General features: G+C 43.0%; 3 protein-coding genes across 5 annotated transcripts in view; 1 reads left to right on the forward strand and 2 right to left on the reverse strand.

The window, feature by feature from the left end:
• The window catches only part of BRWD1 (bromodomain and WD repeat domain containing 1), a 56,705-nt gene extending 49,113 nt beyond the window's left edge, over positions 1 to 7,592 (reverse strand). For both annotated transcript variants that reach the window (XM_032189885.1, XM_032189875.1), the window contains exons 1-8: positions 7,526 to 7,592; positions 7,319 to 7,377; positions 7,035 to 7,064; positions 6,791 to 6,850; positions 3,578 to 3,728; positions 2,240 to 2,338; positions 1,526 to 1,686; positions 706 to 927 (exon numbers count right to left, since the gene is read on the reverse strand). In XM_032189885.1, the coding sequence (XP_032045776.1) occupies positions 706 to 927; positions 1,526 to 1,686; positions 2,240 to 2,338; positions 3,578 to 3,728; positions 6,791 to 6,850; positions 7,035 to 7,064; positions 7,319 to 7,377; positions 7,526 to 7,586 (843 nt within the window). In that variant the 5' untranslated portion in view covers positions 7,587 to 7,592. The remainder of the gene's footprint in view (positions 1 to 705; positions 928 to 1,525; positions 1,687 to 2,239; positions 2,339 to 3,577; positions 3,729 to 6,790; positions 6,851 to 7,034; positions 7,065 to 7,318; positions 7,378 to 7,525) is intronic.
• On the forward strand, positions 7,248 to 24,023 carry GET1 (guided entry of tail-anchored proteins factor 1). Of its 2 annotated transcripts, none has more exons than XM_032189923.1 (5): positions 7,248 to 7,288; positions 18,625 to 18,790; positions 20,227 to 20,294; positions 21,166 to 21,280; positions 22,535 to 24,023. In XM_032189923.1, the coding sequence occupies exons 2-5, from the start codon at positions 18,667 to 18,669 to the stop codon at positions 22,606 to 22,608; spliced, it is 381 nt and encodes a 126-aa protein (XP_032045814.1). In that variant the 5' UTR covers positions 7,248 to 7,288; positions 18,625 to 18,666; the 3' UTR covers positions 22,609 to 24,023. The 2 variants fall into 2 exon arrangements, with proteins under 2 accessions (XP_032045814.1, XP_032045803.1); XM_032189912.1 differs by lacking the exon at positions 7,248 to 7,288 and adding an exon at positions 17,082 to 17,199.
• Positions 10,299 to 16,653, reverse strand: HMGN1 (high mobility group nucleosome binding domain 1). Its single transcript, XM_032189936.1, has 6 exons — positions 16,567 to 16,653; positions 16,285 to 16,317; positions 16,157 to 16,186; positions 16,006 to 16,056; positions 13,404 to 13,535; positions 10,299 to 11,289 (listed from the first exon to the last, which is right to left on the reverse strand). Exons 1-6 carry the CDS (start codon positions 16,579 to 16,581, stop codon positions 11,242 to 11,244), a joined length of 309 nt encoding a protein of 102 aa, XP_032045827.1. The 5' UTR covers positions 16,582 to 16,653; the 3' UTR covers positions 10,299 to 11,241.
• Positions 24,024 to 24,029: the final 6 nt, after the last annotated feature.

Genomic DNA, 24,029 nt, shown 5'->3' on the forward strand with positions numbered 1-24,029 from the left:
CCAAATGACTTCATGTTTTCTACAATTTAAATACCTTCAAACCTTCCATACCATGCTGTCAAGTGAAACTTAGCTTTGAGTCTCATGACCTGTCTGCTTCTTACAATCCATCCACATCTTAAGAGTTTCTACATGCTGAAGCACAAATAACTAGGTTACATGTACAGTCCTCAAGGCCAAGAGGACTTTTTAAGATTTAAGCCATGCACAAGGGTTTTCTAAAAACCTCTCCAGTCACCCAGTGGTCTGGCTGTCCTCACAGTACATTGGCACGCTGGTGCTGGGTATGAGTGCCAATTGAACAGGAAAACAGGAGGAAAAAAAATAAAAGCAAAACCCCAGAACACCCAAGGGGTATATTCAGTCAGAGCCGAAAACTTCACATTCAATATTAACAAGACAAAGTACTAAATTCTGCTTATGGACTCCTCTTTCCACTTCTGTAAATTTACCACTCACTTATTTGTATGCAAGTACTGATTTTTAATTAGAGAATCTGCAGTACTTACTAACAGAAATAAAGTTAGCACTAGGTCAAGTTGCGTTCACTGTTTTATTTTACAAGCCTGCAGCTTTATTTTCAAATATTTTTAACATCTAATTTGTTCTACATTAAGAAAGCAAGCATTGTTTGTTCAATACAACTTCTAATGCTGCACAAAGTATCCACCGATCAGCAAATGGAAGGATTAATGCAAAACATACCTGTAATGAGGTAATGGACCCTGTGTGTCCGTGGAGGACAGCAACTGGCGCACAAGTCCTCAGACACCACACTCTGATCATTTTATCACAGCTTCCAGCTGCAATCATAGTGTTCTCATAATTGACAGCCATGTCAGAAATCTCTGCCGAATGTCCACGTAACGTGGCAAATAACCTGCCATTATGAGTTGACCAGATCTTTACCAGACAGTCATCTGAACCCTAGAAAGAAATATTTATTTATCATGCTTAGCAAGGAGCTAAAAGACATTCAGGGTGTTTAGGTGTTCTTTAAAGAACCTGTGCTTTTTCAGAGCTTGGTAAGATTACAAATCTGTTTAAAACTCTGTATACTACTTAAAACTGACAAAAATAACATCATATGACCCACACTAAGAAACAAAATTTTAATTACGGTTCAGGATTGCAGACCTATGCCATATAAAGCAACAAGTCTGGACTAAACTTGAGGAGATTCCTTACAGAAATGGCAAGGACCAAAAAAAGGACTGTAAAACAATTTCTCTTCTACCACTTTATGAAGAAGATGAAAGACGCTGAACACACAACTACATCACTGAAGAAAGCTCCTGAGTCAGTGTCTGGTCAGGTGCTGACAAGAAGTACAACTATTTCTTAGATGCTTCTGACCTTTTACTTTACCAAATCATCACACTTGAGCACTGAGATAGAGCTCATCAGCTCTACCTTAACAGTACTGATATCCACCCCAAGAAGTTTTAGCACAGCCTGCATTTCAAAGTTCTTTCCCTAGCATCCAACTATGATTAGTTTCAGATTCAGATTTATTTCAACTCACAGTAAATATTCTATGTCCAGTCCTATCGAACGCAACACAATACACAGCAGAAAGATGGCCAAGAATCCGTCTGTGCATCTTTACGTGCTGATACATACTTCCTGGAAACGAAGTACTGAACTTTGCATATCCAGTTAAATGCTTTGCTCGATATACTTCCACTAGAACACAAAGAAATCAAAGAATTAGCATATTGACACGTAAAACAAGTCTACTCTAAACCACCGTTATTTACCTTCATTAATACATTACTTAAGGATTTACTAAGAGTGATTTTAATACTTCACAAAGTCACAGTTGTTTTTTTGTATTTCCAATTGTTTTGTGTGTATAAGCATGACAGTGCTTTAAACTTGGTTGAATCCAAACTTCTGCCTCTAAATATGAAGTGCTAAATGTTATCTTTATTTTCCATTGGCTTTCTATACGTTAAATCACACAACAGCCCTTCCACCCAAAGGTGAAGGGTTCATAAATACTTATTGGTTTAACTACTTAATACACAGGCTTTATTAAGAGACAGACCTCACCTAGAGGCTACTATCTCACTAGTGCTGTGGGCAGGCCTTTGCACCTAACTCCACCGAAGGCAAAGTTCTCCAGATAAGCCTCCAGATCCAGCTGAGGTGCAATTTTCAGTGTCATAGCAAGACCTGTATCAAGATACACCTCATAAGCTCCTATCAATAGAGATGGGTGTTGAACAACGCTTACCGAGATTTGGTGGTGCGCCATAGTTTACAGGAACTTCAGGAGGCCTTCCTCTATGAAGAGCAGCAAATGCAGAGCCCTTCCAAACAGTGTTCCTGCAATCTTTAAAATCAAGTGGAAGTTTGTCACAAGCGCATGATAAAAATGCTGTTCAACTGCGGTTTCAAAACACGATAATGGGTATACCTATAGAAGGTCTTATACACAGTATTAAAATAACTTCAAAAAAAAAAAATCAGAAGACTGAAAGCCCCCAAACTTTTAATGAACAGTAAAGCACCAGAGAAAGGGAGAGAAAATTTTTTATAATGATGGAAGGGAAGGGGGGAATAAGCTTTGATACCACTTCTGAATGGTGACACCTCTGCAATTCACATAACGCAAAACTTTTCATCTGAAATTTTCATGCTCATTTTCAGAGCAAAGTATTTAAGACAAAAAAAATTGTGCAAAATATACAGCACGTTTATTAATGTGAAATTATCAGACTAGACGATCTCAAGAGCTCCCTTCCAACTTTGCAATTCTGTGATTCTTAACTTTACCACAAAACCATTTTGACTCACTCATGTTGAAATAACTGCAATCCCAACTCTAGGGATAAAACAGTCACTGCATCAGTGTACGCCCTTTAAAGCAGTTAGAACAGGTAACTGAAGAACAACTGCATCCAGTGAACTAGCCCCACAACACAGTATCTAGCTACCCAACAAAACTTTCTGCAGACACATGAACACACCCCTCTCTCCCAAAATGATCAAAGAGGCAAATTTTAAGCCAAAATCTACTCCGTACATATAAAATAAACCACATGCTTTTGTATTGCCAACCATTCACCTTAAATTATGGATATGGACTTTCTTTCTGCATACGTACAGAATTTGCATGTACTAATTTTGATGCCATTTGCATTAACCAAGAAAACTTTCAGAAAACTGGTTTTACTGCCTCAGATTTGCACTGAACACAGTACAACAGCAACCACAATCAAAAACCACAGGGGCCCAGTGTGCTACTCAGCATGCTGGGAGAGGGGAGAGAAGTAGCACCTGTCCCCTGATGGTTCACTGTATTTACACTAACACTAAAAACTGGCAACATTCAGCACTCAGAGTAGCAGTAACTCTTGTGATACAAGTTAAAACTTCCTTTTCACAACAATCAGCATGTAGTTACCCTATTAAGACATAAATCACTGCTGTTCTGGTTCCTTAAACACAGTGCAAAAGTAGCATGGGCCGCTTTGGTGAAAAAGCTCACTGCTGTTAAATAACCCCAAAATCTTTACCAGATACTTATGAAAATGCATCATACCCGTTTCAAACAACAAACAAACCATACCTTTTGCTGTACGTAACAAGGACTGCCTCCCTGCACCAAGCAAGGAATTGACTCTCGAAATGCTGGGTGGTATCTCTTTATCCAGTATTGGGCCAATACGCTTGCAAATTTGTAATAAATGGTCTGGAGCCACATGTTTGTTGGATAGCACCTGACAGAAATTAAAGTTTTAAACATATATATGGTTACATCCAGAACAGATTAATCTAAAAGCATCAATATTCACATAAATATTTAAACCATTTTTAATATATCCAAATTCAAATTACAAACACTCGATTCCATGAAGTTCTCATCTACTGAGCTAAGCAAGTACTCTTCAGGAATTGGAGAGCTGTAGTAAAAACACCTTCAGTAAAATTACCTACTGCACATCAGTATTTTACTACAGAAAGTCTGCAATATTCTTGTATATGGCAACCATTCGTGTGGCACCCTACAACGGGTGTCTAACTCACCCAATTACTTCTTTATTAATAAAAATCAGGCACTTGTAACTCAAGATCATGAAAAATTTTGTTGTAATCAAGCATGAGAATTTATGCAACTAGTACTTCAGTGCACAGTACTTGTTCAGTAAAGCGCAGTCTAGTAGGTCTGAGTACAACATAGTTTCCTTGAAGAACCAGTACTACACAACATGAGACTGCCATGCTTCCTTAAACCAAGTGGATCAAAACAATCACCTGTGAAGTTGGGGAGATCCCATGTTATTTACATCTAGCAGTCAAAAATAAAAATACTTCCCCACATACACTCAGATGCCTCAGTCAAGAACAGATGTGTGGTTTGGGGTTCCCCCACCTGCCCCGGAGGTCAGTCAGAAGAACTCCTAAACTAGCAATGAAGGTAATCACAGTAATGCAGAAGTTAAATGCATGGAGTTTATACAGACTTGAGTAAACCAAACCAAGAGGAACATAACTTTAAACAAGTGGCAGTCCTGAATCAGCAGGTACAAACATACCCATGCTCACTGTACTCTGATGGGGCCACAAAAGAACCAGCCAGAGCCAGAAGCCATACTGCTGCTCCAGCAGCAAGGCAATTCCCTGACATTCAAGAGAGGCAAAGGACCACAACATCATCCGCATGCAGCCTCTTGCCTGTGTTGTTGAAAACACAGGCAGAACTAGCTCATGATGCTACTCCCTCAGCCTCGTGACTGAGCATAAATGAGAAAAGTCTTGATAAGGCTGATCCCACAATCAGAAGGGCGGGAAAAAAAATACCGTGTGCTGCCAAGTAAGATTTGCTCAACAAAAAGTTGCCCAAACATAAACAGAGTATTGAGAACAGTATGATTGAAGCCACAACCCAACACGCTTTAAGAATTAAAAAAAAACATGTAATGTACAAAGTCTGGGGGGTTTTAGGTTATATTCCTCGGGAAGCGGCTGGTAACACCAGTGAAACAGTTAGCATTACTACACAGCCAAACATACTGCAGTAAATCAGCTCAACAAATGGTTATGGTTGATTATGAGAACAAATACAGTTGCTAAGGCTATAAAAATACACTTTTTCGTCATTTCTTTCTAAATTTTGCCTCTTCAACTGGCACAGAGTAGTACCAGCCAAGATATTCAAGACAGGACGCCCAGCATAATCTATGTCAAGTATTATAAACCGTTCTGCTTGCACGCCATCATCAGGAATCACTTACAGAAGCATGCTTACCAAACCTAGCACCTTTTTAAAAGTAGCTTTATTCAGATTCCGGAAAGATGGTTATTTTAAACTCTTGCTCCTTTTCCATGACGAACAAAAAGGAAAAGAAATAATCATACCACTTGATTGTTATTTATCTGCAGTCAACTCAAATTCAGAGTGAGACAGGCAGGACAAGAGATTCCCAAAGCACCTCAAAAGCAGAATCTAATAGTTTCATAAGATGAATTTTGAGTATTCTGAAATACAATTATCCTGCATAGATACTTCTTGTGAATTGTACAGGGAAAAGAAGTAGAAGTGGCACATATTAAAGAATTCATCTGCGAACTCTGTATGCGTGAACACAGGAAACTCCTGAAGTCCCAGAAGAACTGGGGTCAAAAAACAAACAACCGAGCAGAAAAACAGACAAAGCCCTTTTAAACTCAATGCTACTTTCATGTCTGTTAAATTCAAGTCAGAGCTTGAAAGTATTCCTGTTTAGCAAGACTTGGCCTTTTAGTGACTTAAAGCATTAATTTAAGTCCTCATTTGCTCAACTGACCACACTGACAACTAAAAGAAATGGAATCCAGTTTATCATTTTACGCAGCAGTTAAATAATTAAGAAAACGTTATACACAAAATATCATTCTCTCTCTACACAAGCACTACCCAGAAGTGTTCAAGTGTTACACTGAAGGGACAGGGGATCTAACTGTAACAATACACAAGCTGACAGGTAAGGGAGAAGTCCATTAACCTGGAATGCCTAACCGGGGTGGGTGGTGAATAAACATTTGTCTAAAGAAAACACAAGAACAATAAACCAGCACAGAACTACAGTGGCCAGGCACCACCAGGCCATCACCTCACAAGGTTCAAACCACCAATTGCAGAATGTATTTGAAGAAGCAGATAAACAAAACACCAAGAAAAATCAGCTTTCCATTCTGAAACGGGATGGAAGAAAACATTTGTTGCAAACAATATCGGCAGCAGAAGGCATTTAAGTACATGCCACCGAGAGGTCACTTGTATCTTTGCAATGTTTAGAAACGAAGCTATGACCAGAAACAAAGTGAGTGGCCAGAGAAAGAGAGCACACTGGTAGGGAACCACAACTGCCAAGCCTTGATTTCTGAACAGCGGTTTCATTTCCTAATCTGTTGAAGGGGACCGATGAAGGAAGACAGGCGGAAAATAAATACCGTCAAATCAAAACGTGCTTGACAAACTTGCTCGCGAAACTCTGAAATGAAACCGTGCTGCAGATTGGCTCCTGCCCGTCTGTAGGCAGCGGCATGTACCACTGCACAACGCCAAGCTCCACCTCTGCTATGTAAACAATATCCTCAATTTAAACCACCTCTTGTGTTTTTGTTAGTCTAATGTATAGACATCAAACGCCTTTTCCACCAGGGACTCCAGCGCCTTAACAGAACAGGCATGAATCTGCAAGTGAAAGCTCTGGGCCTACTTTTAAAGGTTTAAACGTCTTGACACCAGCGTTACCATGCTATCTAAAAGGATTTTTTTAGAGGAAAAAAGAAGTCTTACCAATTCTTCATAACTTCTGTAATGCTCGTTTCCTTCCCAATCCAACCGTTTAGGAAGTAACTAAGCAGAGGAAGGAGAAAATAAGTTAGAGGGGACTGGGGTGGGGGACGAGATCACATCCACAACAACAACGTGTGTGGAAGGGGGGGGGAGGGGGGGGGGTAAAAAGTTGGGAGGAAGAAACCCGAGCGACTTAAGAAGCTTTTCTAGGACAGCGAGAGAGCGGCGGGGATTCCACACAGACCTGGTGCTGCTCCAGCTCCTGCACCAGCACCTGCGGAGACACGGGAAACAAGAAGAGGAGAAAAAAAAAAAGAAAAAAAAAAAAAAAAAAAGGCATCAGCGGGGACGAGAGGCCGTGGGGAGGGGGCCGGGGCTCGTCAGGCGGCCGCCGAGGGGCGGGGGGACGGGGGGTACCGGCCGCTCACACCTCCCCTGCAATCCTCTCCGCAGCAGCCACCGAACGGCCGAGGGCTCCGAGCGAGCGTGTGCGCCCAGGTGAGCGAGCGGCGGCGCCCCGGTACTCACCTCCAGCGCTCTCCGGCAGGGCCCGGTGGTCAGGAACCGAGCTATGAGGAAGTAGAGCTCTGCGGGAGAGACGGGGACAGACACGGAGACACGGGGAGGGGAGGGGAGAGGAGAGGAGAGGAGGGGGGGGGGTGAGGCTGAGCGGCGGCAGCGGGAAGATGGCGGCAGGGAGCGGCGCCGGCTCCCGCCGCGCCCCGCCGGCGTTACCTGATTCAATGAGCGGCACGGGCGCGCCGCCGGAGCTGGAGGAAGGCGAGGGCTCGGCCATGGCTCGCTTCCCTTCCTCCCTCCCTCCCTCCCTGCTGCGGGCGGGCGGCTGGGCTCAGGCGGCGGCGGCAGGCGCGGGCCGGGCCCGGCTCGGCAGAGCCCTGTCAGCGCCCCCTCCCCCTCCTCCCCTCCTCCCTCCTCTGCTCTCCCCCGCCCCCCGCGCTCGCTCTTCCCCCACCCCCCCGCGCCTAGCGCAGCCTCAGCGCCGCCATCGCCGCCTCCGCCGGCCGCTGCCACCGCCCCGCCGCCTCCTGCGCCGCGCCGGGCGGAGGGGAAAAGTAGTCCCGGCTGCCGGTTAGGGCGGGCGGCCGGGAAGGAAGGCGGCCGGCGGGGACCGAGCGCCTCGCCGCGGTGAGACGGGCGGCGGGGGGGCCGGAGCGGGGAGCGGGGCGGCGCGGCGGGGGGAGGGAACCGGAGGGCAGGGCGCGGAAGGATCACGGCCGCGGGGTGGCGGTGATGGGGCTCGGCGGGCGGGGCCGTTCTGTCAGGAGCGGGCGGGGCCGCGGCGCGCGCCGGGGCCGTTGCGGCCGTTAGGGCGGTTGGGGCGCTGCGCTCGCGCGGCCGGCGCCCCGTCAGCCCCGCGTCCCCTGAGGGCCGCCCGCACGGCTTCACGCACCCCCCGGCCCAATTCTCCACACGCAGGGCTGAGAGCCCGTGCCAGTACACGCAGCTCCTCGCTCTCCCGGCAGCTGAAGCGTTGGGTTGCGCTGTAACGTGCTGACACCTCAAACCACGCGGACAAAAGCTGGAGTAGCCACCGCTTTATCACCTTGCTTTTCACGGAGTGTGACTGCTTAGCCTGAAATTTCTTCCACCTTAGGTGGACTGCTTGTGGTGACTAACAGTGCTGCTTTCAGAGAGAGCATTTTTCTCCACCTCTTCTCCAAAGCCTGCCCCACCAGCACCTCTCTTTATGGGTAAAGCTGAGAATCCTTTCAACCCTGTGCTGCTACAAACTGACGTAGGGTTTCCATGTTCCTGACACAACTACCCCGTTCCTTTCCTTCTTTCAGTGAGAATTTTCCATCCTGTGAAAGGTAGGCTGCCCCCAATTTACCTGATTGCTGAATCCTTTCACTTCCACAATAAAACGAAATTTAACTTTCTGTCCCCAAGGGTAAATATTAGGGAACAACTATGACAAATATGTTTGAGAGATGTGGGAAGTCAGCAGGGTCTCAACATCAGAGACTCAAAACACATGAGAAGTAGGCATTCAGTAAGAAGGTAAAAGAGGTTATTTCAGGATACTCACCTGCAAGTTTATTGGTCATTTAACTGATGTTTTTGACCTGGTAAAAACACAAAGAAAGCAAACAGGCCACATAAGCAGCCATTGCACCCTACTACTAGATTTAACAAATAAGCATACGGGAGGTGTTGTAAAGAGTAGCATAAACTTAGTTCAAGCCTTTTAAAATACCACAGAATTTGAAGGCAAAGCCAGGTGCGTTCTGCTAGGAGCACACCTGTGACAGGATTGGACCAGCAGCGCTTTGTGGTCCAGTGTAGGAAGACATCCTCTGTATAAGCTGAGGGAAAACTCATCTTTTCTTAAATAGGTAAATAAAAAAGGTAAAATGCTTTATTGTATGAAAGCAGGTGAGAAATTACTCAGATGAAAGCATTCTTTGAGAAAATAAGTTAGAGGTGAAACTTGTGTGTCTTTTTAGAACTCTTAGAAGATGAAGACAGCACCAAAAATGAAGAGAACACATACTTGCAGGTGTTAAAAGCATAAACATTGTCAAGAGGAAAAAAGAAGAAACAAAAATTTAAAAAATTGTTACTTTTTGATCTTGACTCCTCCCAAGACAGGTTGACAGCTGACTGGCATCACGCTGACAGGGTAAAGCCCTGCTACTTCGCACAGCTGCAATACAGCAAATGAAGTGTGGCTGTGGGGGGGAAACAATTGCACTCTGGGGGAGCAGAAGTGATACTGTCAGAGGTTCTCCCAGTCATAGGTTTCATTTCTTAAGCTAAAGTAACATACACTTGATATGCCCCCTTCTGATGAAAGGCTGTTAATTTATTTATTTTGAATACAGTGAGGGAGAATCAGGGCAGTTCTGTACTATATGAATGAGCTCTCAGCACGGTTACGTTTTTACTTTTGTTTGAAACCACGCTCTGTCAACTTGCAACCCTATATAGCAGGCACAGTTGCTCACACCATGGGTAGCTAACCTAGCAGATCACCAGCACGAGAACGGAAGTCTTCTCGCTCTTCCCTTGCTGCTCCTGCCTGTACTGTTCCCCTGCTTTTCTTCTACGGGTTCCACTGCATGACCCCAGCTAGCTACTTGGGGAAGTTCACAGCCCAGCTTCATTTCCCTGATGAACAGGGAAATCAACAAAACATCAGACGTTTTGAAGTCAAAAATCAACTTTTCCCCAAAAGTTGATCGGGGAAATTCCAATGCAGTTCCCATACAACCCAAAAGAAGTTCCAATACAGCAGTTAACACTCAAGAGGATTGCTTTGCACTTCTTCCTCAGAGAACACATGAGCGAGCACACAGGCCATCTCTCAGATGGCAGACAAGAAGATCCGATGCTGTTTTTTTAAAAGCCAAAGCAGCACCACTACACTATCAGCTTTCAATCTTTAAGTCCACTCAAGATTGCAACTACAGTTTTCTACTTGCTGCTCACTGCCTGCGTTAGCACCCATCTCATGGAAAAGCATGGGTTTTACCAACATTAAGAATACAGTTAAGAATCAAAACCAGCAGGTATTTATTTATTCATTGTTTTCCAACAGAAACACAACATGTTCAATGACTACACCACTTATACTGTGAGTTGTCATAGTCAATGCAGGAGCTACCGAAACATCCTTTCTTAATCAAGATGTATTTGGCTTTTGTTTGGTGATCACAGACACTACAAACAATTTTACAATTGTTTTTATTCACATAGGGTTTTTTAATCTAAAAACTATAGTAGTTTTTTTTCTAAACCTATTTCAAATATTTTTCATCTGATCATTGTAGACAAGCTGTCCTTGAAAACAGGATGTGAAGTACCAGCTGACATTAAGTCTACCAATCAGAAACTTTTACCTATTCAGCATTTGAAGTAAAAATCTCCAATCTTTCACACCACAATTACAAAGTTGTTGAGAAAAATCAAGCTGTACCTACCAAAAATAACTTTGTCACAGATATACATCACTCGGCAAGAAATCCAACACTAGGGAGCAGTTTATTAGGTAAGCAATTCTACTGATGGTACAACCATAGATAAATAACTACAATGTTAAGACATCCTCAACATATCGTTACGAACGCTGAAGGCTAAACCTGTGTTATGCTTCATTTAGTAGGATAGAAAAATCGTCCCTCACAATCTATGGAACGTGAAACCCCATCGAGACTTCAAAAACCCCCTCCTTTATGGAACATTCCAGTAATTTCTGGTTTCATAGAAAACAGACAACCAGTACATGATTTTACCACTTAAAAAAAAGCATTTACACGTATCTAAATATGTAAAAAAACGGGTTGGGTTGGGATTCTCTCCTTTTTAAAAATGTGTTTTCTACAACTACTAAAAAACTTGCATTTACAAAATAGTTGATAAAAATATTCCTCTGAATTGTACAAGAAGAAAAGTATAAGGACCACCAATCGAAGACTTGGTACCAGATGTTAGTCAGACTTAGCTTCTTTCTCTACTGCTGCATCAGATGCTTGGGTCTGAAAAGAAGGGAGAAAACAAAACACTTTAACGTGAAACATTTCTAAGCAATGAAGTCTTTTAGTTCATAGCATTTTTTATGTGCAACTGAGTTAACTTGACATACAGAACAACCATGACTTGTTTCTACACACCACGCTTTGTAGTCTTACTTAATCGGTGCCATGATCTGCTCATGTCTCTTGGACAATAACCTACTAAAGCCAAGCTTTCTTGAAAGACCTTTTATCTCCTCAGATGCATCAGTGTGGATTTCAGAATGTTGATATTGTTACTACTCAATATGTGCTGAAAAGGATTTATTTTTTTTAAAACAAAACCTATTTCAATAATTACTGCCTTTATGAAAGGATTGTTTTTTTTTTTAAAAAAAAACACCTTTAAAATCCTTATGTAAAACTGTGCTTAGAAAAAACATTATAGATGCATTTTATGCACCCAAGTGCAGCACTGAACATTTTAGAATCTTAGTACATTTTGAGGCGAGCAAGATTCAGTACTGCATGGAACTAAACATCACTTTGTAAAAATACACTGAACGTAGCAGAGCTACATCATTTTTAAGTCAAGCTTCTCTATATTGTACTTCAGAACAAGTTCGTACAAACTTAATTGATGACAACTGTAACCCCATTTGGATTGGAAAACTCATTGCTTTGCAACATGGTTTAAAAAAAAGGAACATAATATTTTTGTCAACATAAAAACTATGCTTAATTTAACTATTCCAAGGCTTTGCAGCACCAACAGAAGATATTATTTAATCACAGTACTACCAAAACAGGAACCCTAACACCAGCTGTCTTCACTGCCACCTGGGGGAAGGCTTTGGAAGGTACAGTAAACATTTTTCCCCACAGGCATCACGCTCTTTTTACTGTAGGAATTCACTGTCCGTCCAGGACATTGAATTAACACCAGCATCACTGCCTGTATTGGTTGATAACAATAGTACTTAATATTAAACTGGATAGGCTGCCTTGTCTAGACTTGGGTATTTTATTTGTTCATTAGTCTTCCGTTGGTCACCCCAGTCAAAATCAATGAAGATGTGCCCCAAAAATCATCATCCATTCCTTAGGTTTAAGTCATCTTTACACCAGATGAGAAACATCACCAGATTTCAATTTGTTATTACTGACATGCCACGTGCACAAATTGAAGGCCTGAATTACGCAACTGTGACAGACAACAAGAGCCACGTACAAACTCCAAACTACCAATGAATTGCTACTTTTAGCATCTTTTCACAAACATCACACTCTAACTTCGCAAATAAAAAACATTACTCCAAGCAAATTATCCTGCATGCTCAAATATCACCCTTCCTTACACACAAAACCCCAAAACTATCTACCTAAAAAACAAATACACTTTTCCCCTACTTGAAAATACATTTGCACACTGAAAAAAAAGGAAACTTAATACACAAACTAGACAAGAAGAATAAATCACGTTTAAATTTAAAACAAATCCTCTGAAGATCTGACCAAACTCAACTGACTAACTAACTGAAGCGAGCAAGGCAGTCAACACCGCAGAAACCTCAGAGTAATTCTAAGCCTACAGGAAAACTTGCTTTATCCAATTGTTAAACAGCTGCCGCAGGAGGCGCTGCTGCTCCCTACAAATCTCATCCTAAATTTAAAAATAAGAGATGCCCATCTTCTAGAAAAACAGTAGTGTGAAGGATGTTTTAAGTTAAAATGATCACTAATTCCAAAAAAAGAACCACGGCCATTTTAGCAAGGTATTACAATCAAGACTAATTTAGCGCGTTCCTCAACAACTGTTAGTAGTTCTTGCACCTTTTTCTACCATCCCTGCACCAGCCTTTCCCTTCTCCCATCTGGCAAAATTTCTTGGTGAAGGACATTACTTTAGTAAAATTCTCACCTTTTTTCATAATTTCAGGGACTCTTACCATATCACTGCAACTCTTTTTTGGGCAACTAGAATTTACCTGGCTTATCTACTAGTGTTTTGATAACCTTTTTTCTTTGCACAGAAATAGACTCTAGTAAAAGAACTGCATGTGTTTCTGATAGATGTTTAGGTAACTAGTACAGTAAGTTACTCGGCTGTTTTAGAATAAAGAATACAGACAATTTACCTCCTCACTTTTCGTTTCCCCATTTTCTGCAGGCAAGTTGTCCTTTGTCTGTTCTTGGTTTGTCTCTTCCGTCTGTTTTCCTTTAGGCCCCTTTTTCCCCTTTGACTGAGCTTTCTTGTCCTCAGACTTATCCTAAAATTAAATCAATTTGCAGTAAAGTAAGTTCATATAACCTACAAGGTAAACTTTGAAAACAATTAAACAAGAACAAGATGGACTCGCCAAACAGCAAGAGCTGCAACCAACAACCAGTGAGCTACATGTAATACATAGTTGAATTGCCAAAAAAGCCTCTTCCAAACTACATACAGACAATCCCTATTCCGTGCAGTCAGTACATGAGAGAATCAAATCAGGACAAGATAAACCTCTCCTTTTCTCTTCCATCCCTCAACCCTGAACAGCACACATTATGACAATGTTAGGCTCACAGAATCTAAAACCACCGCACTGTACAGTAACTAAAAGCACTGCTTAGAGCGGTACAAACCCATCTGGAAAAACCTATCAGAAAGAAAAATGGTAGTACTTAATTCTAGCGGCAAGACAGAACAATTTGTCTTATGTGCTTTAAGTTCTTGCCGCAGAGCTAAAAAACCAAACCAGCAGCGAAGTCCTTCCACTTTGTATATCACATCCTCTCTACCTGGCGTCACTGTTGTTAAACAGACTGAGAAAAGTATTTGCTCAGAGCTATTTTTGTATAAATCTGTAACATATCCTACCAGATACTCCTTACAGCAGCCAAATGCTACAAAGTTTGCCTGTCCCCCAGCTGATCCTCAAAATATTTATGTCAATTAACATTGACATAGGAGCACTGTTTTTGACACCACCTGTCAAACATTAGCATCACAATTTAATGATACTAACAAAAGTTTTCAGTAAATGACAAACTAACACTTTCTCTGGGCAGGTTCAATTTGAGTAAGTGACAAGAGAATGTAATGCACTTATACTTCTAAGCTGAAGACCACTACGCTGATCTCCCTTAAGGTGCATCTCTAATCCCATTAAAAATCCAGTGTGCACTCCAAGGAAGGATATTCTTCAACTTATGCCCTATTTTATTGTCTCTGACCTACAATCCACTCTGATAAAAAGAGTTCTTGCTTTTTCATTCTACACACTGTAGAAACGTGCAGCACTGATTAGAGACCAGTGGGTCAGATGTATTCCATACTGTGTGAGGAACACTTCACACAAAAACAAAAAAGCATCAGGCTACTGGGCTCTTTACACAACTTTTTACTAGCTGTTTAAATACATTTCCTATTCTATATGAATGCATATGCAAAACATTGTCTTCATAATACAATTTTGCCAAGTGATTGTAACTATTGAGCAAAAGTTTTAGGTGTTTTACACTGCTGGATACAAACATGCAGTAAGGTACGCACATAAACAGGGCGCAACATAAAAGAAGAAAAAAAAACATTGCAGCATGTTCTGTCCACTAACTACACTGTCAATGTCCACAGAACTTCAGAAATGCCCTTGTATTGCTTTCAGAAAATTATTTATTAGTTTTAAAATCCTCCAGAACACAGAGATGAATCAAAATACACTGAAGAAAAAATTCAGTAGAAGTAGAAAAAATTCAGTAGAAGTAGTAAATGCTTGGACTCAGTATTACAAAACCAGGTAGCAATCTCACACCATGCAGACTGTGTTTCAATTTTCAAAATAGCAGTCTCCAACTAGTGGCATCAGCAATTAGATGCACCACTGAGAAAAACACTTGAAAAAAGGAACTGAAAAATGGAAAGCTTTCAAAATCCTTTCAGCTGTAAACTCAGAGAATAGGAGCACACCAAGATTCAATCCATTGGAAGGAAGGTATAGTACTGACCAGTTGAGCAGAACCATAAAAGCGAAGACATCAGAAGGCCCACAAAGCAGAATGCTGTACTAGCGTCCCTGAAACACTATAAGCCATACAGTTGACACAGAAGTCAAACCAACCCCTCTTATAATCGTAAACGAGCACACAAATGCATACACCAACATGCCAATAGATACAGAGCCTCTTCATTTATTTAAGAATAACGTTTTACACCTTATTGACCTGTTCAGGCTATACTGAAAATTTTGGAAGATTATACTAAGCCACAAAAAGATACACAGAGACACAAAGCTTGACTACTTGAATGGAAGTGTGGATCTTTTTCTACAGCTTGGCTAAGTACTTCAAATAATGTTTTCCTGCTGTAAAACGCTGCTTTAATTTGAAAGCATATTCTATCCCCTTCCATCTGACAGCAGCAAAATCTAATTCTGCGCACAGCTGTCACAATCAGCACCAAAATACCACCTAACAACCAACAAAGCAGCGCCCGTGTTTCTTTGCAATACTTTGAGTGCCTTACAAGGGCCTAACCAGGCAGGATGGCATGAAAGTCTCTGGTGCACCTGTAGGTCCCACTACAAGTACGCCAAACCTATCCTTTAGCAAAAAGAGCAATCCAAAAGGGAAAGGGATAAGATGAACAAAAACGCTCAGACACCAGGCACCCACAGTGTGAGGCGGGAAGTCCCCAGGCGCCTGCAGAGCCACCCGTACCACCACCTCCCCTCCCTCCCCTCTTCCCCGCTCTCTCACCTTTGCCGCCAGCTTTTTGGGTTTCGCCTCTGCTTTGGCAGGAGCGGGTTTCTGAGGAGACAACAACGCGTCAGGGCCCGGCCGCCAGAAGCCGCCAGCCCTCCCCTTAGCCCCTGCAGGGGCCGCCTCCCACCTCGCACCCCCTACTCACAGCAGACAGCCGCGCCGACCGCCTCTTGGGCTGCGGGGGAGAGAAGCACAGAGACCCGCGGCGTCAGAGCCAGCACCGCGACCACCCCCCAAACCCGTTCACCCCCCACCCCCCCGTGTACCACTCACCTCCTCCGCGGCCTCCCCTCCGGCCGCGCTCACCTGCCAACACAAACACCGCGCCTCAGGCGCCTGGGGGCGGGGCGCGGCCACGCCTCACGTGACACCGCCCCCCCTCACCCCCCACCCCCCCCCCTTTGGGAGCAGAACCTTCCAGACGCCGCCGTTGGGCGCTGCTGAGGGGATCTGAGGGGATTTGGGGGGGGTTGGGGTCGCTCCGCTCCTCCCTCAGCCGCCCCTCCGCGCCCCGCAGCCCCCCCCCGGCCCTTTTCTCCCCCCGCATGGCTTCACCTTTCTCTTCGGCATGGCTCCAGCCGCAGCCCCGCGGTGCCCGCTCCCTCCCTCCCTCCCTCCCTCGATTCTTTCGCTCCCCCTTTCCCCGCTGCGCGCCGGGTGCCTCACGGCGAGCCGCTGCGGCCGCCCGCCCGCCAGCCGCGCCGCGCAGGGAAGCCGCCCCCCCCCATCCCAGCAGCGCCAGCGGCGCCGCAACAGGATCCGGCCGGATTGGAGGAGGCGGCGGCGGCGGCAGGAGGAGGAGGAGGAGGAGGAGGAGGAGGAGGAGGAGGAAGAGGAAGAGGGGGCGGGGGGGTCGCTCCGCTCCCCGCCCGGCCCTGCCCTGCCCTGCCCGCCGGGCTGACCCGGCCCTCCCGCGGGGCGCCCCTCAGCGCCTCCCGGGTTGAGGGGAGGGCGGGGCGACACTGCTGATTGGCCGGCCGGCGTCACGTGGGCTCGGCCGCCTCCCGCCGCTCGGCCCCTCGCGCAGGCGCTGTGGGGTGTTTGTTTTTTTTTTTTGTGGTGGAGGGAGGGAGGGGCGGGGCGTGTGTGACTCGCGGCATGGCGGAGAGCGGCGCGTGGCTGCTGGTGCTGAGCGCCGTGCTGGGCTGCAGCGCGCTCAAGGTCCTGCTGCCCTCCTGCTCCTCCGCCGTGAGTGACGTCACCGCCCCGCCCCGCCCCGCCCCGCCGGCCGTTAGCCGCCATTTCGTTGCTGAGGGAGGGCCGGGGAGGGCGAGGGGTGCGTGTGAGGTGGGGGTGCCCCGTGAGCTGCTCTGTGGGATAAGCGAGTTGCCTTTCTGCTCGTGTCAATAAATCAGTGTTATATGGGGTGCTGCATGCTGTGGGATAAGGGATAAGAGTCCTTTAAAGCATAAATTAATGGCCCTTTGGGAGTCCGCTCGGTGTAAAACCCTCATCTCTCTGCTGTGGTTGGTGACAAAGTAGTGGTCCGGTTGACTGCGCTACTGGTAACACGACTTTTGGGAAAAATGGGCAACTGTGTTGAGAAAGCTAGGAGTATTTCCCAAACAACTGGAGGGGAAGAGGTGTTACATCCCTTGTGCTTTTCTTCCCGAGGTAAAAGAGTTCGTGAGCCAACCTCATGAAATGAAAGTGGAGAAAGATTTTTATGTAAAAAAAAAAAAAAAAAAAAAGAGAGAAGATTGGACTCGATGATCTTGAGGTCTCTTCCAACCTAGAAATTCTGTGATTCTGTGAAGATGATTGCTAACGTGACGCATTATTGCATTTTCACATTTCTGCCCCTGGAAATTCATTTAAAAAAAAAAAAAGTATAAGAAAAGAAGATTGCGTTTAAATGCTTGGGTAATACATAGAAAGAAATAAATGAAAATTTGCATTTCTGCTCATAAGACATCAGTAAGATGCTGCGCCAGAAGGATCACAACTCAGATTCAGTTCTTGTGCTTCTGAGAGCCCAGGCTGTAATCTGTAATTGAGAGGAGTGGTTCCCAGTTTCTGAGCCTTATGTAATTGGTGAGGTCTGAAACCTGGCTCCTGTGAATAAAATTTGCCATGTTAATTAGTGCAGACCTATGCTGTGGTTCCTGAATCTAGAAATGGGAATGATGAGTATAAGGAGCATTGGTGGAGCTGGGGAGAGTAGTGATTAAAAGGACTGCTTCCCTGGTCCTCCTGCAAGTCTGTGATCCAAGAAGTGCAAGATGAGAATTGCAAGGAGGGAAGACAGCACTTTGGCTCAGGATGCAGGGACAGGGTCCTGGGTGGTTCAAAAGATCTCGGAAGGCAGCAGTGGGGAGATGAAGGCAGAAGTAGAAAAGGCAGTTAACCACAGTTAGAAAAGTTGAAAATCATTGCTTTATGGGATCAATTTTCTTTGACCCTTTTTGGTTTGTTTCTTAACTGAGAGAGTAAGATTTTTTGTCTCTTAGAACATGTTACACTTGTAAAGGTTTTCATGTGTATTGGTGAAAGGGTCTTGTTTTATGGGGGCTTTTGAGTACATAAACGTGAGATAATGATTTATACATACTGATAGCAGAATTCTGGAATAAATAAATAAATAATAAGTGTTTTTATTTCTTTATTTTTTAGATATCCAGGTTGTTACAAAAGGATGCAGAGCAGGAATCCCAAATGAGAGCTGAAATCCAGAACATGAAGCAAGAACTCTCAACCATTAGTATGATGGATGAGTTCGCTAGATATGCCCGTCTGGAAAGAAAGATCAACAAGATGACTGACAAGCTTAAAACTCATGGTAGAGTGCAATGTTTACTCCCTTTTCTACTTCCTGAAAAAAAAATAATAATTTTACAAACATGTTTTCATTTTTAAGTATATTTCTCTTTCAACTCTCCACCTCTCCTTATCCATCTCCATTGTTTCCCCCCCCCCCCCTTTTTTTTTTTTTACCCTTTAATAGTGCATGGCTCTGTATACATTGGTAAGGGAGTAATTTAAATACAAAATTTTTCTTACAAGGATTTTTTTCATCCTTCTCAGTAATGCCTATTTCTGGATCATGTTTTGAATAATTTGGCAAAGTCCTTTGCCATTAATGAAAGTAGTGTAGTAAGGCTGCATATCTTCATTGCAAAAGGATGAACTGCTTGGTTGGGGCTGTTTGGTTGCTGTGCTACAAAATGCTGGGGAGGAAGTGTTGATCTGTAAGGTAACCAGACGAGATCTTTGCTGTCATTTTGCAATCCCGTTTGACCAAACACAGTGGCTTTTACGATAAAGCTGTACTGGTATGTCTCCACTGGGATGATCCATTATCTCATGGCAGAAAGTACACGTAAACCTTTGGCACCAGGGCTTTTGTTCTCGTCTTTGTCCAAACTCACTAACTGAACTTAATAAGATAGGAGAATACTTGCTTTGTCTGCCTCTTCTGTGCAGAATGCCGGGATGTTTATATGCTTCTTGCTCGGAGAAAGGACAGTCTTTACAACTGGCAGTTTTGAATTGTTGTCAATAGCATTATTCTTTACCAATAATTTCAATTAAACTAGATTTGAGGAGTATACTTAGCAGCCAACAACATTGTTCTAGAAAACTTCAGGGCACTGTTATGTTTGAAGACGTGCTGTCTTCACTGGGCTTCTCTACGCAGGTCTGGGGTTCTGCCAGAGAAGATGAGTAGGCATGAGAATTTTGGATATTGAATCTGGCAAAGATCGATTCAGTGCAGGAATAGTCTTGTTGTGAATAGGCTTTGACTGTGTTCCTGAATGAAATAAGGCAACAAGTGCATCTGCTAAGGCCATCATTCTCCCATTTTGTGAAAGGGGAAAACTTCTGTTATGCTCCATCTAAAGAAGGTTCTTAAATTAGACAACACAATGACTGCTCTCATTTGGGAGCAGCATTCTTCATTAGAGGTATCATTTCTCTGTCCAGGATTTCAGTGTTTTGCAACTCTTCATGGTATCATTAGTAAGAAACTCATATGTGATATGGACCTAGCACTTCTTTACTTTCAGTATACCTATGAGTCCTTTCAAAAGAGATTTTTAAACAGTTATGTTTAAACTGATGTTTAACAGTAACGTGATGTGATGTTTAAACAGGTATGTGATGTTTAACAGTAATGTCCTGATTTGAATACTGTAATATTAACAATTTACTAGTTTTATGTAAGTATAATTTACTATTATACATAATGCAGAGTAATATTTTTTCTTTCAACAGTGAAAGCACGAACTGCCCAATTAGCCAAAATAAAGTGGGTTATAAATATTGTATTCTACATCTTACAAGTAAGTAAATATTTTATTACCAGTACAAGCTACAAACTAAATCCTTGGCAGTGTTACAAATCTCTTCTGCATTTACTGGCTGTATAGTTCTGTATCAGTTGTAGAGGTGTTTGGCATCCCAATGACACAATGCATACCAAACAGAAACAGTTTCTTGGATGTAGAAAGGGGAGATGCTGCTGATAGGGTCTGGTAGTTGTGGATGAAAGGAGTTTGGGATTTTCTTGAAGCTCTGTTTTTCTAGTTTTGAGATGACAAGATAGGAGTTTGTCATAGCTCTTCTATCATTGTTGTTTTGTCTTGTTTGTTTTATTTCTATGCAGTGTTAAAGAGACAGGAAAGTTCTGATAAGTGTATATGTATATTTTGCTTCTGTTTTTGAAAATGTAAAATGTGCTTCAGCTGTGGATGCAAATCTCCTTTTACAGCTGCCACACGTTTACGCACAGCGCCTCAGCAGATTATCTCTGTAGTTCAGACTTGATGCCAAGGAATTGTCAAATAAGGAGAAGAGTGCTTAACCTGAACATGTATTTTGGGTAACGTGAAAGCCAGTTGGATTCCTAGCAAACAAGGATTAGGGCTAAAAACAGTCATCAGAATATAACAATTTGTATTACTATTTTTTTCCAGACTAGATTTGACCCAAGGTCTCACAAGAAAGCAGTAGCTTTTAGTGTCTTACTGCTACCTGTGTGTCAAGTTAAGGTCATACCAGTTTAAAAATGTTTTGAATTTGTTCGAGAATAATGTATAATATCAGAGAAGCTATATTCTTTCATTAGAATTTGAGATTTACTGATGCAAAATAGCAGTAGGAATCTACTTTGATGTGTATTGTTACTGAAGCTAACAAAAATTTCCACTCTAGGCTGCCCTGATGATCTCTCTCATTTGGAAATACTACTCTGAGCCTGTTACAGTGCTTCCAAGCAAATGGCTCGCTCCACTGGAGCGCTTGGTAGCCTTTCCTACTGGGGTGGCAGGTAAGGACATTTTACAGGGTATTTTACTGTAGAAAACATACTTCCCAAGCCCATATGGATGCCAAGAATGTAATGGAGCAAGCATGGACTCAAAACACTGCTTCTGCACATTTTGTAATAGCAATGTGGGGAGTTTGAGACATTCTTTGCCATGCGTTCAGATCCTGTGTAACTCTCAATGAAATGGGATATTGGTCTTTTTTAGATCTTCTCAAACAGAGCAGTTTTATCTTAATATGGAATACACTCTTGAGAAGATTTCAGAAGTATTTTTATATTAAGGAATCCACTGAATTAGTGGAACTGGGTTTAAAAATGGGCAAATATTTCATAGGTCTGGATCACTTACGTGTGTTTCCTATAAACTCCAGAGGTTTCATAGCAGTGGGACCCTAGAATGACTGAGGTTTGCTCTCCTCTGGTTGGCACTTTGTGTCCTCTGTTCCAACCCTTTTTCTCATAGCATTTTTCATAGAATCATCACAGAATCATAGAATATCCTGAGTTGGAAGGGACCCCATTTTTATTGCATTTTTACTTACTTAAATCCTTCTCTTTTGGTCAGTTTGACGAATTAATGATCAGAAGAATATTATGAATTGTAGATGCTGGTTTCTGAGTGAAACGTGTGCTGGCTGTATGCCAAAGGGATAAATAGAGAGGCAGAGTGACAGGACAGTGTAGTACGGCAATCTGCCATGAAGCTGAAATGCTGCTCATGAATCTTCGAATTAGGCTTTTAAGATCCAGCTGCCTTAGAATGAATTCCATATTACGTTGTTGTTGTACCATCTTTAATAGCTGTCTAAGGAATCGTTTGTATCCAGCATGCTGGATTACTGCACAAGATGAGTCTGCTTCTGTGCAGGGTAGAGGAGCAGTTTCTGAACTCTCTAAAGTTTCTGAATTTAGGTTCCAAAGTGTTCTGTTATTTGCCATGCCTTTGATTTCAGTGACTTACGCATTTTTTCTTAGGTACACAGTGAATGTTTTTAGAAGTTGTGGGTTGTATATACCACACTTTGGCTCACAGTCGTGTTATTTGGTGCTCTTCTCCCTAGCCAGTCTTCAGGCTTTCTCAGAACCAGCGTGGGGTTAACTGCTGTCCCACATATCTAGACAGAAAGATGTTCTGTTCCCATTGACCTCGTAATTCTGCGTTTCATGTTTGACACTACAGGGTTGTTTTCAGAAGCTGGCGTGCTTTAGGGTTACTGATGCAATAACTTCAGTCGTGTTTTGTGTCTCTTTCAGGTGGTGTTGGAATTACCTGTTGGCTTGTGGTTTGTAATAAAGTTGTCGCTATCATGCTTCACCCTTTCAGCTGAAGAAATCCCAGTAATCCATGGAGTCCTAAACTACATTTTCATTATTGCTGCTTAAAAAAAAAAGCATTTGTCTTTTGTGACAGACCAGCTCTGAGATATCTTGTTGTTGCTTCAGTCAGGTATCAGTCCGCATTCCTTTTGATATATTGATTTATTTGATTTTTTAGTTTGTTCTTCAGTTTTGTAATCAGCAATGTTCAAAGAAAGGCATTGCTATTTATAAAACCTCACTTTGACAAGTATGAACGATCATGGTTCTGCCATGAATCAGACTTGTCATGGCATATTCACCCAAGTCTAGAAGTGTTTGATTTTTATAACTGTTAGGGTGGAAATGCACTGGCACTAGAAATTATTTTTGGAGCTTTGTTCATTCTTTGCTGTATAATATGGCAGTTTCACCCAAAGCTGGGTTTGTACTTGGTGATGCGGTTCTAGGTAGAAGTTGTAGGTGATCTGCTTGGCTTAGAGCAAAACAGAATTTATTTCCTCCTTGGTTTTTGTTTTTCTTAGTCTAGAATTGGGGTATTCTCGGACTGTCTTAGAAAATACTACTGATATATATGCAGAATCAACCTTTTATCTCTTAAGTGACTTCCTCAGTTGCCAAATACAGAACAGCTGGCAACTTTTTCCTCACAGAATTTTAAAATTCACTGAACACTTGAACTTTTTCCTACTTTTATTGATAACTGATCTTTCTTCCTTGACATTTTTTCTGCTTCCCAAACAGCGAGTATCACTGATAGTGCTTCCTTCCATGTTTTGGGAAGAAAGGTCTGGCCAACCTTCTCAAGCTCCACATTAAGAAAGTAAATGACAGTGCTGTTCCTGCGTTCCTGGGACCTACATTCCCAGGGTTTCAGCACGTATTAATGACAGTCTGGGACAGTCCAAAACAGCTATGTAAATGTAAAAAGGCAAATGAGTGATTTAACTACCTGAAGTAGCAACAGAATGCTAGCAAGCAAAAGGAGGAGGTAAAACAATTTTCTGTTTCATAGTAAATGCTTCTTGCTGTGTATAGGTAAGCAGCCACAACATTTTGAATATAAGGAGAACAAAATTCTTCCGGGTACCGTGTCTGTAGAACAGGGATGAAGCTGTGCTACCTCCCGTGCTGCGGTGCTACCCACAACCCTGCCCTTGGGGTTCCACAAGACAAAGCAGTGGTTTTATAAAGCTCTTCTGCACCTCCCTTTTCTGATGCGAGCCTGAACAAAACTTGATGGGCACCCTTCCCTCTTCTGCTGGGCTTTGGGATTCTGGTTCAGCTTCCCACTCTGTACAGTGTTGTGTTATTCCAGGTCCTTTGCCTTCCTGCAGGAAGGCATTAGGGCCCCTCCATAATTAGCATTGTATTTAGAAATTAATTCAAAAGGTCATGATACAGTTTCTGTGTCTGTGTATATGTACGTGAA

The sequence above is a fragment of the Aythya fuligula genome, chromosome 1 (genome assembly GCF_009819795.1).
Source record: "Aythya fuligula isolate bAytFul2 chromosome 1, bAytFul2.pri, whole genome shotgun sequence".
NCBI classification, from domain to species: domain Eukaryota; kingdom Metazoa; phylum Chordata; class Aves; order Anseriformes; family Anatidae; genus Aythya; species Aythya fuligula.

Coding starts and splice junctions, on each gene's coding strand:
- HMGN1 (XM_032189936.1), bottom strand. Junction 16,057..16,156: donor GGTCGGCGCGGCTGTCTGCT/GTGAGTAGGGGG, acceptor TTGTCTCCTCAG/AAACCCGCTCCTGCCAAAGC. Junction 13,536..16,005: donor CCAAAAAGCTGGCGGCAAAG/GTGAGAGAGCGG, acceptor ATTTAATTTTAG/GATAAGTCTGAGGACAAGAA.
- GET1 (XM_032189912.1), top strand. CDS start 17,110: ATGGCGGAGAGCGGCGCGTGGCTGCTGGTGCTGAGCGCCGTGCTGGGC. Junction 18,791..20,226: donor TGACAAGCTTAAAACTCATG/GTAGAGTGCAAT, acceptor TTCTTTCAACAG/TGAAAGCACGAACTGCCCAA. Junction 20,295..21,165: donor TTGTATTCTACATCTTACAA/GTAAGTAAATAT, acceptor TTTCCACTCTAG/GCTGCCCTGATGATCTCTCT.